Source organism: Lycium barbarum, chromosome 4 (assembly GCF_019175385.1).
Source record: "Lycium barbarum isolate Lr01 chromosome 4, ASM1917538v2, whole genome shotgun sequence".
NCBI lineage: Eukaryota > Viridiplantae > Streptophyta > Magnoliopsida > Solanales > Solanaceae > Lycium > Lycium barbarum.
In genome coordinates, this window is record NC_083340.1 from 1,349,481 (window position 1) to 1,364,684 (window position 15,204).

General features: G+C 34.0%; 2 protein-coding genes across 3 annotated transcripts; one reads left to right on the plus strand and one right to left on the minus strand.

Moving 5' to 3' along the window:
- Window positions 1-151: 151 nt before the first annotated feature.
- Window positions 152-2,457, minus strand: LOC132634763 (uncharacterized). 2 transcript variants are annotated; one of them, XM_060350817.1, is made up of 3 exons: window positions 2,299-2,457; window positions 917-1,168; window positions 152-543 (listed from the first exon to the last, which is right to left on the minus strand). In XM_060350817.1, the coding sequence occupies exon 2, from the start codon at window positions 1,163-1,165 to the stop codon at window positions 932-934; it is 234 nt and encodes a 77-aa protein (XP_060206800.1). In that variant the 5' UTR covers window positions 1,166-1,168; window positions 2,299-2,457; the 3' UTR covers window positions 152-543; window positions 917-931. The 2 variants fall into 2 exon arrangements, with proteins under 2 accessions (XP_060206800.1, XP_060206799.1); XM_060350816.1 differs by lacking the exon at window positions 152-543 and having other exon boundaries at window positions 721-1,168.
- A 2,318-nt stretch (window positions 2,458-4,775) lies between these two features.
- Window positions 4,776-11,133, plus strand: LOC132634766 (26S proteasome non-ATPase regulatory subunit 8 homolog A). The gene is made up of 6 exons (XM_060350825.1): window positions 4,776-4,945; window positions 7,093-7,171; window positions 8,175-8,277; window positions 8,621-8,884; window positions 9,601-9,712; window positions 10,775-11,133. Exons 1-6 carry the CDS (start codon window positions 4,841-4,843, stop codon window positions 10,913-10,915), a joined length of 804 nt encoding a protein of 267 aa, XP_060206808.1. The 5' UTR covers window positions 4,776-4,840; the 3' UTR covers window positions 10,916-11,133.
- Window positions 11,134-15,204: the final 4,071 nt, after the last annotated feature.

Here is a 15,204-nt window from a genome sequence, read left to right on the forward strand (position 1 = left end):
CATTTCAGCCACTTGGCTATTCAGTGAAGGGTGCATACAAGTTGTACACTGACACATCCTTAATAAGCTTAGAAGCTGGCATTAAATGAAGATACCAGTCGACCTATGAAACTACATAACAGGATTCAGGTATTTCAAAACAATGAAATGGTTAAAGTTAAAGATTCGGGATTTATTCATCATCGTTACAATCCTAACTACAAGACTCCCTTACATCACAAGAATTGGTTTCACATAAAAACAACACCCTGTTAAGCAAATGCTAAGAAGAGACGCAGGAAAATATCTCACACGTATTCAAAAAAATTGCAGAAACTAAAAAGAGAGATTAGACTCTAAGAAGATGATTTTTGAATAACATTATGCATATAGGTTGTTGCTGATAACCTATTTCACAACAGTCGTTCATAAAGACCGAAAACTAGTTTTTAATCTGAAACTAACATAAGAAGATCAGCTTGTATCAGGTTTCTAACAAATTGTGACTATTTGCGGCTTTTCCTCAAGGAGGCTTCTGCACCCTCCATCTATGAACTTTCGTGTCTGTAAATACAAAAATTATTGATTCAACAAATGGACTGGTTGAATTATAGATGAAGAAATCAAATTTATGCTGCTATTAATAAATATGAAATGCATTAAACATCATGGCTGATGCTATTTGATCGTAACTACTTTACTACTCAATCTCCTTGTAGATGAAACAAATGTCATGGCATGTACGAAAACGAAGATATGCTATGGATGCATTGCTGCACATTAAATATCACGCCAACTCCACATATAGCTTTTGGAATGAAAAACAATTCCTAAATTCTCCCCAGAATGTTCTGCTAGCCCTTCTGTTAATTTGTAACTAGAAATAATTGACCAAATACATCTCAAGCTCGAAATATAGCAACCAAAACATGCATACCTCACCCAAGAATCATCATCCAGATACAAACTTTACAACAATACAGAGTGTGTTGAGGAGTATGAGAAGAACTCTCAGATATTGAGTTGCATAAATAAGACCAAGTAGCTGGCCCTTGAATGAATTTCTCCGGACCCCTGAATATTCCTGGAAGCTCCATCCTCTCGGAGCAAGGAAACGGTCTTCGTTCAATATTGCAAGTGCATTTGCAAGAAGCAGGCAGCCCTCAAGCAATGTCCACAAACCCATTCCCTGAATTATGTTGTTATTGTATTAGTATCTCCTTTCACAAGAATCCATTCTCATATCTCACTTTATTTGTATAATCTTTGTAAAATTATATTTGAGAACACATGGTAACTTGGTGTCAGGTATAAAAATAAATCAGCATGGCCAGGTGTTACTGGAAAGTGCTTGAAGAAGCTCAGCCCTTGGGAAAAAAATATTTGTCTTTTTGGTGGAAGGATTACGCTGGTGGATAGTGTTCTTGATGGCATCCTACTTACATGATGTCTCTCATGCCTATACCAGCAAGTGTTGAGAAAAAACTATTGACAGCCTTAGGAACAAGTTTTTATAGCAGGGGAACTCAGATAGAAAAAGATTGGTGGTCTACCTTCACAAGGTAGGGATAAGGCTACGTACACTCTACCCTCCCCAGACCGTAGGAATACACTATGTATGTTGTTGTTGGAACCCCGCTAGAAAAAATATTTCACCTTGTAAGTTTGCAATTCTTCTTGTATTCTACTCTTTGTTAAGTTATTCCACGAGATTATGTCTTTTGACACAATATATCTCCACGAGATTTTAGATCTACCGCGTCTGTTTTAGCACATTCAATCATAGTAGAGCGTTCCACACACAAATCATTGCATTTGGCGGTCTACATATGTATGAAAAAAACCATCTGAGCAATTTTACTCAATCAGCATGTCGAAACTGCAATTTCTAAGTAGTCAGAACTACATTCAGATTCAATTAATCTATTCTAACAAAATTTCTTAAGCAAAAATTGATAACTGAACAGAATCTCAAGCATACAATACTACGAATAATAGAACTCACGGTTTCAACCAGCAGAAATCAAATTCATGGCTTCAACAAACACAAATCAGTAATTAAGCAATATTTATTTAACCTAAGAAAATGGAGCCCAAAAACTTCGAATAAGTCTCGATTCAGTTATGGTGTGTATACTAAATCTTCAATTGTTTCTTCATTTGATAAATAGAATCAGTAAAAATTCAAGCCTATGAAATTATGAATAATAGAACTCACGGCTTCGACAAGCAGAAATCAAATCCATGACTTTCGATAAACACAAATCAATGATTAATAAATATTTATTTAACCGAAGAATATGGAGTTATGAAAGTTACCTGAGGATTAAGGAAGATGGAAGATCGGAGAATTTGGAACCCAGATCTACAATCTAAGCGATACTGAAAAAGAAGAAGAAAAAAAACAATAGAGAAAATGCAAAAATGGTCTCTTATGTTTGAGAATAAGGTCAAAACAGTCCCTTAAGTATGCACTAAAATTTTAGCCCTTTTTTAAATTTGTTAAAAGTTACTACCACTCGTTTTTCGCTTTCGCACAGGGATGAGGGATAATCAGTAGGCGTTTCGCCATGAGTTTTGAAATCATGATTTCAAATCAGTATTTAAACATGCGTTTTTTTAAGTATGGTTTGAAATTTTTTAAATATAAAATTTAATTAATAAGTTTATATTTTATAAAAAATGACTAATAAGTTGATAGATATTTTTAACAACTACCTCCATCAATCATTTACGAATCTCATTAACTTCCACTAAATTTTATTTATGTCTACCAACCTTTTAATTTTGTAAAAAAGACCCATAGTTTAATTTTATTTATTGAACTAAAATTTGATCAATTGATGTTGTATTTTTAGAAAGGTCTTCTAGTATTAATTTTGAGCCGGTTGTTATGAATTAGTGTATTAATTTTGTTATGAACTATGACCTGCTCATTTGGTAAGATTGTATAAAAATTAAAAATATTTTGATAGTTTTCACAACTTGTGAATTTTTATGTCTATAAGAGAAAATACTCCTTAAAATATCCATTCATTCCACATAGAGTGGGATAACAATCCTGATATAATCTGAACTCTTCGATCAAACACTTAACCATTTATATTTGTTAGATTTGACGTTAACATTAAAAAGAAAATGAATTTACCTTGATTACCACGAAAATCCCATCAACTCCTAGATATTTAAAACACAGCCAAAAAGAAAAAAAAATTACAGCTCAAAAGTCATCAAAACTAAGACTGTAATTAAATTTATTCACTAGATCTTCTATTTCTGGGATTGAAAGATAAAAATTATTCCAGACCCGAATTTTGCAAAATAAGTGAAAGCATCATATATTGACTTTTTTTTTTGCATCTGTTAAGAATATTTATAATAAGATACAGTTATATTCTATTTCGGTTCATTTTTACTTGTCCTGTATATAAAAAACAGTTGTTCATTTTTATTTGTCCAGATTGGAAAATCAAGAGATAATTTGTCATTTCATACATATTTTATCCTTATTATTAATTATTGAGTGGAATAGTTCAAGAAATTCTTAGTAGCTGCACAACTTTTAAAGTATGTTTTATTTAATTCAATCATTAGATAGCTTAGTAATAATTAAGGGCAAAATACTAAAATTGTCATTCTATTTATGGCTCCTCAAAGGGTATGTCAAGTTAATACAAGACAAGTAAAAATAAACAGAGAGAGTAATTCATTAGATTAATTGTTTCAATTTTCTTCATTTCACGTGATAATAGTTGTATACTCACACATAAGGAAAAAGATGGATGAGACGTCGCCAATCAACATGTATCAACATTTTTAAATTTTCTGCACACATGCCCACTTCATATAAACAATTTTAGAAGTTAGGCTTGACAAAATCAAACTTGAGATATAGTGTCTAAAGTTATATAAGAGTAAAATTCATGCATTTATGCTTGAAGTTCAAGCAAGAATAGTTGAACTTCAATCATATTTTCTTAAACTTCAGTCATATAAAACTGAAGTTAAGTCATTTTTTTTAACTTCATCCGTATGTGCATGAATTTCTAACAAAAAAGACTGAACTCCACCGACATACGGTTGAAGTTCGAGCAATAAATGGTTGAAGTCAGACAATTACTAAACTTCATTCAAATGTGTTTGAAGTAAGGTAGAAATGCCAATATGGCTAAAAGAAATTTAAAAAAAATAAAGAAAAGAAGAAGATGGTTTAAGTGAGTTAAAAATAACTAAACTTTAGCCATATGAAATTTCAGTTAGATTTTATTAACTAATTTCACACATATACCTAAAATTGTCCAAAATAGGTATACATGTGAAAAGAATTAAAAATTGAACTCAAATTAAATGGCAACGTCAGAATCAGATATCCGTGCACTTCTCCCCACAAGTCCGTACAAGATTGGAGAACCTATTGGACCGACATCCATTATATATATATCGATCAGCCCAACTTAAAAGCCTACGAACTCTTTCTTCATAAGGCTAGCACTTTTTCGCCTATCGCTTGCTCGTCTTTAATTTTTGTCCTCAAGACAAACAATTTTTTTGCGGAGTATTAGTTTATATTTTCGCATTATGATATTCCACAAATTATACTCGATGCCCTTAAATAACTTATGCAACCCTAAATATAAGTTCTATTTGGAAGGGCAAAAAGTAAATACCAACCCATTTGAAGGACGAAAACTAAAGACCAGCCTATTTGAAGGCCAAACTTGCAATTTCTTCAGCCCAAATTAAAAGCCCACGAAGTATTCTTGGGTGGGCCCTTTTATAAATGCCAACGAAACTCGCCCATCCGATTACTTGTAGAGAAAGAAGAGAATCCTTTACCAAAATCGAAAGGTGAGATCAAACAATGGATCCAAAGCTAACTGAAGTTTCACAGATATTCGAACGATTCAAAGCTGCTTTTGTGCGTAACGATTTCGATACTTGCACTAGGTTACTCTCTCAACTCAAGGTACAAAACCCTAGCTTTTTTAATGCTCACTTTCTACTGAATTGTACTATTATTTCAAGTTTTGTCTATTCAATTGCCTTAAAAATTCTCATTTTTTTATAGTGATAATTATAGTGATATATGTGCCTATTTTGATGCTTGCACTAGGCTACTCTCTCAGTTCAAGATATAATCGCATTACATGTTAGATTTTAGTTAATTCATTCAATTTACAGCGCTCATTAACCGTTTAATTGAGCTAATTAGTTAGGTCGATTAGTTAGTTAGAGTCGATTAGGAAGTTGTTACAAGTCGCGTGATTATTGCTCAAAACTTATTCAAAGCCCCTTATTATTTGTTGTTGATTTTGCTCATATTCTACTGAAATGTACTATGATTTCAAGTTTTCTATTCGATTGGCTTAAAAATATTGTCTTTATGGTGATAATTGTTATGATATGTATGCCGATTTTATGCGGAACGATTTTTATGCTTGTACTAGGCTACTCTCTAAGCTCAAGGTAATCGAATCAAATCGTCATCTACAATTGGTCAAACTCGTTCAAAACCCTTGTTTTTGTTCTAAATTTGGCTCACTTTCTAAAAATGTAGTATGATTAGAAGTGTTTTTTTTTTTAATTAAGCGTAGTATGATTAGAAGTGTTACTCTTCAATTGGTTTAAATAATCTGATATTTATGGTGTTATGATGATATATGCCGATTTTATGAAGATACTTGTAATAGGCTACTCTATTAGCTCAAGGTAATCAACATTAGCATTAATGTTGTATAGCATAGGCGAAACTCGCCCATAACCGTAGCTTTTATGTCAGAGTCTTACTCATGTTATGAGATGTTACTGTATTTAGAGCCTATTTAGAGCCTGTTTGGATGGGCTTATAACTTATGGCTTATGCTTTAAGTTAACTTATGACTTTTGGCTAATTTTTGTTATTTTGGCTTAAAAAATTATCTTACGCAAACGCTACAAAAGTGCCTAAAAGCTATTTTGGCTTAAAAGCACCTAAAATAAAGCCAATCCAAATAGGCTCTTAGAGTTTTCTCCTATGATGCCCGCAAAAATATTCTCTTTATGATTGCATTTGTCATTAAATTCGACCATTTTGTTAGGAATGATTTTGATACTTGCAATAGGCTAGCTCAAGGTAATCAATAGCAATACCATAGCTCAAACTCATACAAAACCTTAGCTGTTGTTGTCATAATTTAGTTCATGTTCTGAAATGTACTATCAATGAATGCTTTCTATTCTGTCGCCTTAAAGATCTTCTCTTTAATATATATAGCCCCCAAGGGTTTGGTTCAACATAAAGGAGGTACAGGTTAGATGTATGACAGGCACACACCACAAGTTCGAATCCTGTTGAGGTGTAAAGTTTGGTATTTAAGTAGTAGGGCAGAGGGACGGGCATATGCTACCTCGAGTTTCAAACTTGTGCCCCGACAGGGGTGGGCCAACTAACCCTCAGGGTTCTTGGTTATAATTTTTTTTTCTCTTTATGATAATCTTCATCATCGTATTCAAGCTTATACTTCGATAATTGTGTCCATGTTGTCTAACTTTTTAACATGAGCAATTAACTTGAAAGAGTGTAGGAAACTTGGAGTTTTACCTTTGGTAGGAGATAAGGTAGCAATATATCGAATAGCATGTTCAAACTAAAAATGCTTCAAATGAGAGACATATTCAATTTTTCAAAGTTGATCCTGTCTTATGGTTGCCCGTGAACATATAAAAAAGGAGAAAGTGGAGGTTGAGATATAGTCTATGTCCCGGGACTTGTAAGCTGGATTTTGATCCACTGATAAGTGTGAGATGTAGAGAACCTCTAGTTTTAGGGAAATCCTAATTTGAGTAGTGGAATGAGGTTTTTAGACAATGGGAACTTATGTAAAGGAGTCAGTATAGCTGACCTCATCTAGTTTTGGATTGAGGCACAGTTGATTGATTGAGGAGATAAGGTACCAAATGTATATTGTCTTTGTGAAATCCAAGATATTAGCTATGACTTTTTACCTTTCTATATCTTTTAATTGATAAAGGACTTCTTTACCTTAAGTCTAAAAAAAAGGACTTCTCTACCTTGTTGAAATAACTTTTAGAAACATTTTTTTAACTTTTAGTTATCTTATTTTGATGTTTTAGGTTCTGTTGACCGTATTCAAGAGCCTGCCTCCTCTATTCCAAGAAACATCTAATGCCATCCATGAGTTGACAATTGCAAGTAATGTTCTGCACTCTTATTTATCTTATTTTTGTTTCATTATGTTGCCTAATTGCTTTTGAAGGTGCTGGTGGTTGGTTGCTGATTGTCTGTCTCTGGATTTTAAGTACTTTATTTTGGAGATACAATGTTCAGTTCTTTCACTATTATGTCATAAGCTCTAAAATTAAAAGTGTAATCTGAGGCGGTCAAGCTGTTTAGAATTAAAAAACATACCAGGAAAAGGGAGAAACGCTTGAATAAACTGATGCATTTGTTACTTATTTAAAAGTGAAACAGAAAATATCCTTCAAGAATGCAGGACATGTATTCCATGAGGCCTTTGGTGGAGATGTAACCCCTCATTTACTTTCCTAGACTCAATGAGCTAAATGTTGCATTGAAACATCTGTAATTCTCTTTTGTATCTTTTGCATTACCTTCTTCTTACTAGCTTCAATGAAATTAAATTGCCACCCGGGAAACTTTGATCTAGTGGTAAGAGCGCCACATGTGATGTGGGTTAGGTGCAAGTCATGAGCTCGAACTCTGCACAGACAAAAGCCTGATAGTTGAGTGAAGAAGGGTAGAGGGGTGGGGCCATTATCCATTGAGTATCAGACCATGCAACGTGGCCCTTAGGGATTTCTCGGTTATCAATGTAAGTTACATTACCTTATTAAAAAAAACCTCATCTACCACAGCGCGAATTAAACCTGCTAAACCAAAGATCAATTTTAGTTGGAAAAAGTTACATTATGTGTTCCTTTCTCAACTAGAATGCTAATTCAAGTGAAATGTCGTCAAGGTTCTGTTAGGAAAGACATTGCATATTGTATTTGGAAGGACAAAACTTGGTTGTCTGTGATTTCAGTTTGTTATACTCTTCAGTTTTGCCTATATCTCGAGATTGTTGTCGTCGTACTGATACTACATGATAGGTTTAAGCCAGGTGTATTTGGAGCTTGGTGAAAATTTATGGTTCTCGCGCACTAATAGTGTAAAATGGTATAACAATTTACAGGAGATATCTATGAGCATGCAGTTGTTTTATCTGTGAAGATGGAGGACCAGGATGCTTTTGAGAGGGACTTCTTTCAGCTAAAACCTTATTATACAGATGCACGGTAACTGTGTAATCAAGCTTTAGTCATATGCCATTTCATTCTTCTGTACTTATTTGACAAAAGGGGGAAAGCAAATACATAAATCAACTGAGGTTGCAGAGTTAGATTTCTAGATCGCTTTCTTGCTAGTTTTGGAGCCCCAATTTCAACTAGTTTATGCTTAGGCGAGAGGGAAAATGCCTTAGGGCACAGGTTGGATGGGGTATGTTAGTGGCGTTCTAGTTATTCTTATGACATCTTTGTATTTGTCATAGTAAGGCCTGCTGGTTGAACCTATTTTGTAGAAGCATAGTAATTGAACTGAAAATAAGGTGCTTATCCTCTTCTATTTCTTGTGATGCAGCGGCCGTCTTCCACCTTCCCCGCAGGAATACCCTATCTTAGGTCTCAACCTTCTGAGACTCCTTGTTCAGAACAGGATTGCTGAATTCCACACCGAACTTGAGTTACTTTCTCAAAGTGCTTTGGATAACCCATGTATAAAGCATGCTGTTGAATTAGAGCAATCCTTCATGGAAGGGGCCTACCACCGGGTGTTGAGTGCACGACAGACTGTGCCTGATGCAACCTATGCTTATTTCATGGATCTGCTTGCAAAGACTGTGAGGTAAATTAATTCGTGTCGCCCATATTCTATACTAATAATAGCACTTGGCTGAATAGAGGCTGTAGATAGTGACTGTAATTTCGCTTATTCTCTGCCCTCTGGTGCTTGGGAAGGAAGTTTTTGTAAGAACATTTTGCTTGATATTTATTGCCTAACCTTAATATTTTATATGTTCACTGGCAAAGTTACTATCATGTTAGCAGGGTCACTTGTTGCTTGATTAGAAGACTTAGATCAAGGATTAATTAGATCTACGGGAAATGCTTTCTGAAGATACTAAAATTATCAAAAGAAAAAAGAACTTTCTGAAGAAATTATTCAATTCCAAGCAACATAAAGAAAGTTAGAAATATAGGACTCTAATGGAATATAGAAATTCATCTTTCTCCTCCAGAATTTTCTACAACAACAAAAACATACCCAGTGTAATCCCACAAAGTGGTGTCTGGGAAGGGTAGAGTGAACGCAGACCTTAGCCCTACCATTGAGGTAGAGAGGCTGTTTCCAATAGACCCTCGGCTGAAAGAAAAGCAGACCACAGCAGTCCGAAAAAAGATATAGATGTGCACTGATAAAAAATATATATATGCATATATATTATATCTGCTGTGAGTGCGATTAATGATCGACCTTAGAAATTTTATTATATCCAATTGTATTATCATGTTACATGTTTAGTCTTTAGATTGAAATAGTGCAACTCCTGTCATTGGTAGGGATGAGATAGCTGGATGCAGTGAGAAGGCTTATGACCGTCTTTCAACTAGTGATGCTCGGCAAATGTTGCTGTTCTCATCTGATCAAGAACTTCTTCAATATGTTGAGGAGGTAAACTGCTTCCCCTTGTCTCCCTTTCCCGGTTCTTTGGATTTGTGGTAATGGATACGAAATTTGGTACAATAGCTTGCGAGGCCGTTATCTACACAAACAAGCCACCTGTCAAGGTGCCACAACAAAAGGGCCCTAGGTAGATATAACACTCCTATCTTCAAATAGAAACTACAGAAATACTGGACAAACGATATGTCTCTTTCCAGTCCCACTTCTGCTGGTCTCACCCTTCTACCCTATTGTCTCACTGTAGGTGTATAGCTCCCGAAAGTCCTCCACTTGCCTAAAGGTTGCTTGCAGTCAATTCCTTGTTTTATCCAAGACGAGATTTTTTTATTTGCTTGCAGTCACTATCTTAAAGACAATGTATCTCTCTATCCTGAAAACATTAGAAACTACCGAATACCTCATAAAAAAAGATCTTCTGTGAATACGTCTCTCTACACCATCATTCCTCCCTGAAACTCATTTTTCCCCCCACTCTTGCAACAAAGCTATTACCTTGCTGAACTCACCCCGCCATTTGTGTTACATTCTGAACACAAACTCCCATGAGCTAAGCTGAACGTCGGTTCGCCTATATGTCAAATCCAGTTTGTGCTTAATTCAAATCAAAGAGTACCAGCGACTTTTTCTAAGTCGAGATTGAATTATACAGCCCGGATACCTTGTTAACTCTTGAGTGTTGAATAATGCTACATCTAGATTCTGTCTCCCTACCACAAAAGCATTTTGAGTGTGTGTATTACTGTTCAGCCTTTTTTGTCTAGTATTGTAGCTTGGTAGTGATGTTCCATTCACTAAGATAATAGGCCAAAAATCTCTGATATTGGTGTTCCACTGATCCTTTTCGAGGACCAAAGCAATAAAAGAAGGCGCCCCTTTCTCGTTTTATCAGTTATTGAGCCGGTTGATAGATGGCCTTTGAGTTGTGTATTTGCCTTGGAATCTTCTCTTTTATTTTTAATGTGTATTTGTACTTTGCTTATAAGCCCGATCGATACCAGCACCTGCTTGTTTTCTGTTTCTTGAAATCATCTGATCAGAGGTGTCGTGCAGGAGCATCCCGAGTGGGAGATCAAAGACGGGTTTATCATCTTCCAAAATGTAAAGGATTCAGTGCCTTGCAAGGAAATACCATCCCTTCAGCTCATCACTCAAACACTCAGCTACGCAAGGGAGTTGGAGCGTATTGTCTGAGCGATATGCCACTCAGTGCCCCTTTTGTTATTTCAACATATACTGAATTTTCAGTAGTTGAACTTCTATGTCGCTTTGATTGAATTGTTATTCCTTTAACCGCCATTACGAATTAATGATGATGAAGAGGATGTGTTACCGGACTAGTATCTGTATCTTAACTATTTGGTCTGAGGTAGACCTTTTGGTTTTGGTGTTTAATCTTAATTTAAATCTCATACTGTTCTGAAAATATTTTTCTGGGTAAAAATAAACAGAAAATTTAAAGAGGGTAAAAGTTGGCGGGTTGAGCTTTGACTCGTTTAACAACTTTACTCATATCATCTCAGCCCAAGCAAAATCTGGGCGGGTTAATTAGCTCAAGCAGTCTATTTGACACCTCAGATTTGTACTATGGTAATAATTATTGTGCATGATGACAAGACAACACCAATCTTTAAACTTGGTTTTTGGTTAATGAATAATTAAACTCCAATAAGATCATGTAATTGATGTCATTAGCTTAATTTGTTTTAGATTTTTTGTTAATGAATCGTGAAAGGTGAGCATTTACGTACTTCAAAGAATGACTAATGTTAGAAAATAATAGACTCCTTTTTAGTCTTATTGGTTAGGAAGATTCGTGATTTATCTCACGGTGCTGTTGCTGTCGTATTTAAGTGTAATCTGATAACTAACCAAATAAGTCAATATTACTTGCAACACAAAAAGGAAACTGTGAGAATGAAGCCAAAAAGAAACTTGACTTATTCAACATGGAAATATTGTAGATAGCATTTAATTGGGGGATTGAAAAATTGAAATGCACTTATTAGCCGCGACAAAAACATCAAATAATTGAACATAGATTTACAGCTACAATAACAGTATGAAAAATAATTCTCAACTACAAAATAATTGATATTAGCTAATCATATCCTATTATTGTCCTTTTCGTTAAGTTTTGAGTCCGTGAGCACCTTTATTTTTCACAAATAAAGTTACCCTTTTCTTTCAACACAAGCAAAAAGATAAGGTTTAGTACCATCATGAATAAAAAATGTGAGATATTATTAGTATCAAGCTTTTATTCTGCTACCCGTTTAATGGAAGCTAAGAGACCGTTTGAGTTAGCTGATTGAAAATAACTATTATAAATATTAAGTGCAGGAATAATTTAATAAATAAACAGTTACGTGGTTTAGATAGAAATATCAAAAATAATTAATAAACAGTTGATGTGTTTTGGCGAATAAGTTCTCTAAAATATAAAGATGCAATAAAACTTGCTAAACTACCAAGATTGGGGTGCCAGGATTCTTGAGGATATGATAATTCTATTTACATAGGGATTCAATATTTAAATATTTAAAGTCGATAGGTTCAAAGTAAGTAATATTTATTATGTATAAACGTTTTCTTAATTTTGTATATAGAACCCGTCGATGAAGGCTAGAGACGAGAGATTTAATTTTATAGTCTAATACAAATGCCTTTAAGTTACATGATCTTTTTCACGGGAGATCAGTACAAGTAATTACACAAGAAATCTTTAAATAAATTATAGAAAATTCTTATAAATTATTTTATTCTATTCAACTCGTAAGTGTGTAAAGGGAGATCTTTTCTCTTTCTAGCAACTCCAAATACATTATTTTATGTCTCCTCTAATTTTACTCATGATTGTGTTTGGTTTGGACTTTGGAGTTAATTCATTTGATACGTAATACTCAAATTTCCTTTGTGGGCACATTTAAAAAAAAAAAAAAAAATAATTACATAGAAGGGCACGGGAAGGGAAATGGGGGAAGGGATTAAAATATGGAGATTTGAACCCTCACCAAAAAAGTGAAAGTTCAGGTACTCAACCAATGTGGGCACATCACTATTCACTCTACGGAAAAAAGGCATACAAAGAAAGCATTATTATTAATTCCAAATCTGAATTATTGACTTATTTGCCCAATTTAATGCTATATTTATATTCTTGTAACCTTAGCAGCTTCACCAAAGTCTGTTTTTTCTTCAAAATTATTTTGGTGAAGTAGTTATAGAAATCAATTATGGACTTTAATATGCCGACATTCCCTCTACACCTAACTAACTAGCTTCGGACGAACACCAATATCCAATAATTATAAATTATAAATTTTCTACCTAACCACAAATTTTAAACATGATAATACGTAGACTTTTTTGGAACTTTTCCTCCAATACAGACAAATTAGACTGCATAATTTCTGCTTTAAGAAAGTAAAGACAAAAAAACATTAAAACAGATATCTTTTGATTTTCTTTTCCTTACTAATCACCAAGAAATTAAACTATTCCAAAAATAACTCAAAACCTAAATATAAGAAAGTTTAGAGTACCTTATTTTAACATGTTGTGTGTGATTACCAAACTAAATTATGTATATTGAACACAAATATCCTAAACTTACCCAAATTTTCTTAAACTGAAGAATTCAAGTAAATAAAGCTTTATCATGTTAGAAACACATAATGTTGCTAAAAAGTCTGAGCAATTGCCTCTAGTGCAAAGAAAAGTTATCTTACCATTAGAGCTGGATATCCTGCAATACGATGGTGGAACAAATTTCAACGAGCATGTTGAATAGGAGAGTTTTACGTAACGCTTGCGATTGACGGTGCGCTAATGAAGGCCGGTAAAGGTGGAGGACTGACAAATTTTTAGGCCGTCAATTTTCAAAAGAAGTACATATGACACTTTATATAAATTTTACATAGGAAATAAAAACGAAAGTACATATGAGATTACTATATAAGATAGAGTATAAGTTCATGTAATACATACGCTTTTAACTTAATGTGATGAAGCCCAAAAGACAAACTCACGAAGTCAGGGGCGAATGTAGGCTTGAAAATACCAGTCCTATCATAATAGCTTTGACCTAAACTTTGTATTCATATTTAAAAGAATCATCAGAACTCAATCACTAGCATTTGAGATCATTGTAAAAAACTCATAAAGTTAGAAATTTTTAATCCGCCTTATATAAAATCAGTTATTGTGCTGAGCTAAAGCAGACAATACACTATGTTAAGGATTAATCACTATTGTTTTACGTGGAGTGGGGAAAAAGTAAGAACAAGCTACCCTGACAACAAGGTAAAACATTTACAATCATGAATGTGACACTAAATTTTAAAAGCAATGTTGGGAGGACAATTGGTTCTTGCCTTTCAGAAGCATGCCTCACTTTTCAGATTTCACTATATATGTGAGTTTAAGTTTTATCTATTATTGTAAATAACTTTTTTAAACTATTAGGTTGTCCAAATGATTACGAAAGGTAAACCTCTTTGAAACGTAAGATTTGAAATAAGATATGCCATTTAATGACACAAATAAAAATAACTTTCTAGTGTAAAAATTATTTATACGGACGATAAGTATTACTTACACACGAGAAAAGGACAAAAATGGTCCCTTAACTATGATAGTAGGTTCAAAATAGTCCCTTAACTATGCACTTAACAGTTTTAGTCCTTTAAGTTTGTTACAAGTTAACAAAAACGATCCCTTAACTATGAGAGTAGGTTCAAAATAGTCCCTTAACTATGCACTTAATGGTTTTGGTCCTTTAAGTTTGCCATAAGTTGACAGTTTTAGTCTTGACAAAATATTCATCGAACTCTATTTGTTAGATTTGACGAGAATAATGAAAAAAAAGAAAAAACTAGTGAGAACTCTAGATCGGTCAAATAACTCGGGACAAAACCGACGGACGTTAGTCGGTTATAGGAAAAAACTGAGGAAAAACCTACAGACTTGATAATGTCAAAAAATAGTGTCTCGGGGCATAAAGACCGATGGATTCTGTCGATTAAAATCGAGGGAGTCCATTCGCTAAGTAAAATACACTAGATTCGTTTTTACTGAAAAACTAGAGAAAACTAAATACTTCCAGTGTAGTGATTCTTTTTTTTTTAAAATAGTTTCCGCGCATTTTTCTTCAAAAATAACCGATGGACTTCCGTTGGTCTGTAGGACGTTAGTCATTTCCGCCCTTTTTTTCATAGTTCTCGTCAAATCTAACAAATAGAGTTCGATGAATATTTTGTCGAGACTAAAACTGTCAACTTATGGCAAACTTAAAGGACCAAAACCGTTAAGTGCATAGTTAAGGGACTATTTTGAACCTACTCTCATAGTTAAGGGACCATTTTTGTTAACTTGTAACAAACTTAAAGGATTAAAACCGTTAAGTGCATAGTTAAGGGACTATTTTGAACCTACTATCATAGTTAAGGGACCATTTTTATTCTTTTCTCACTTACACACAC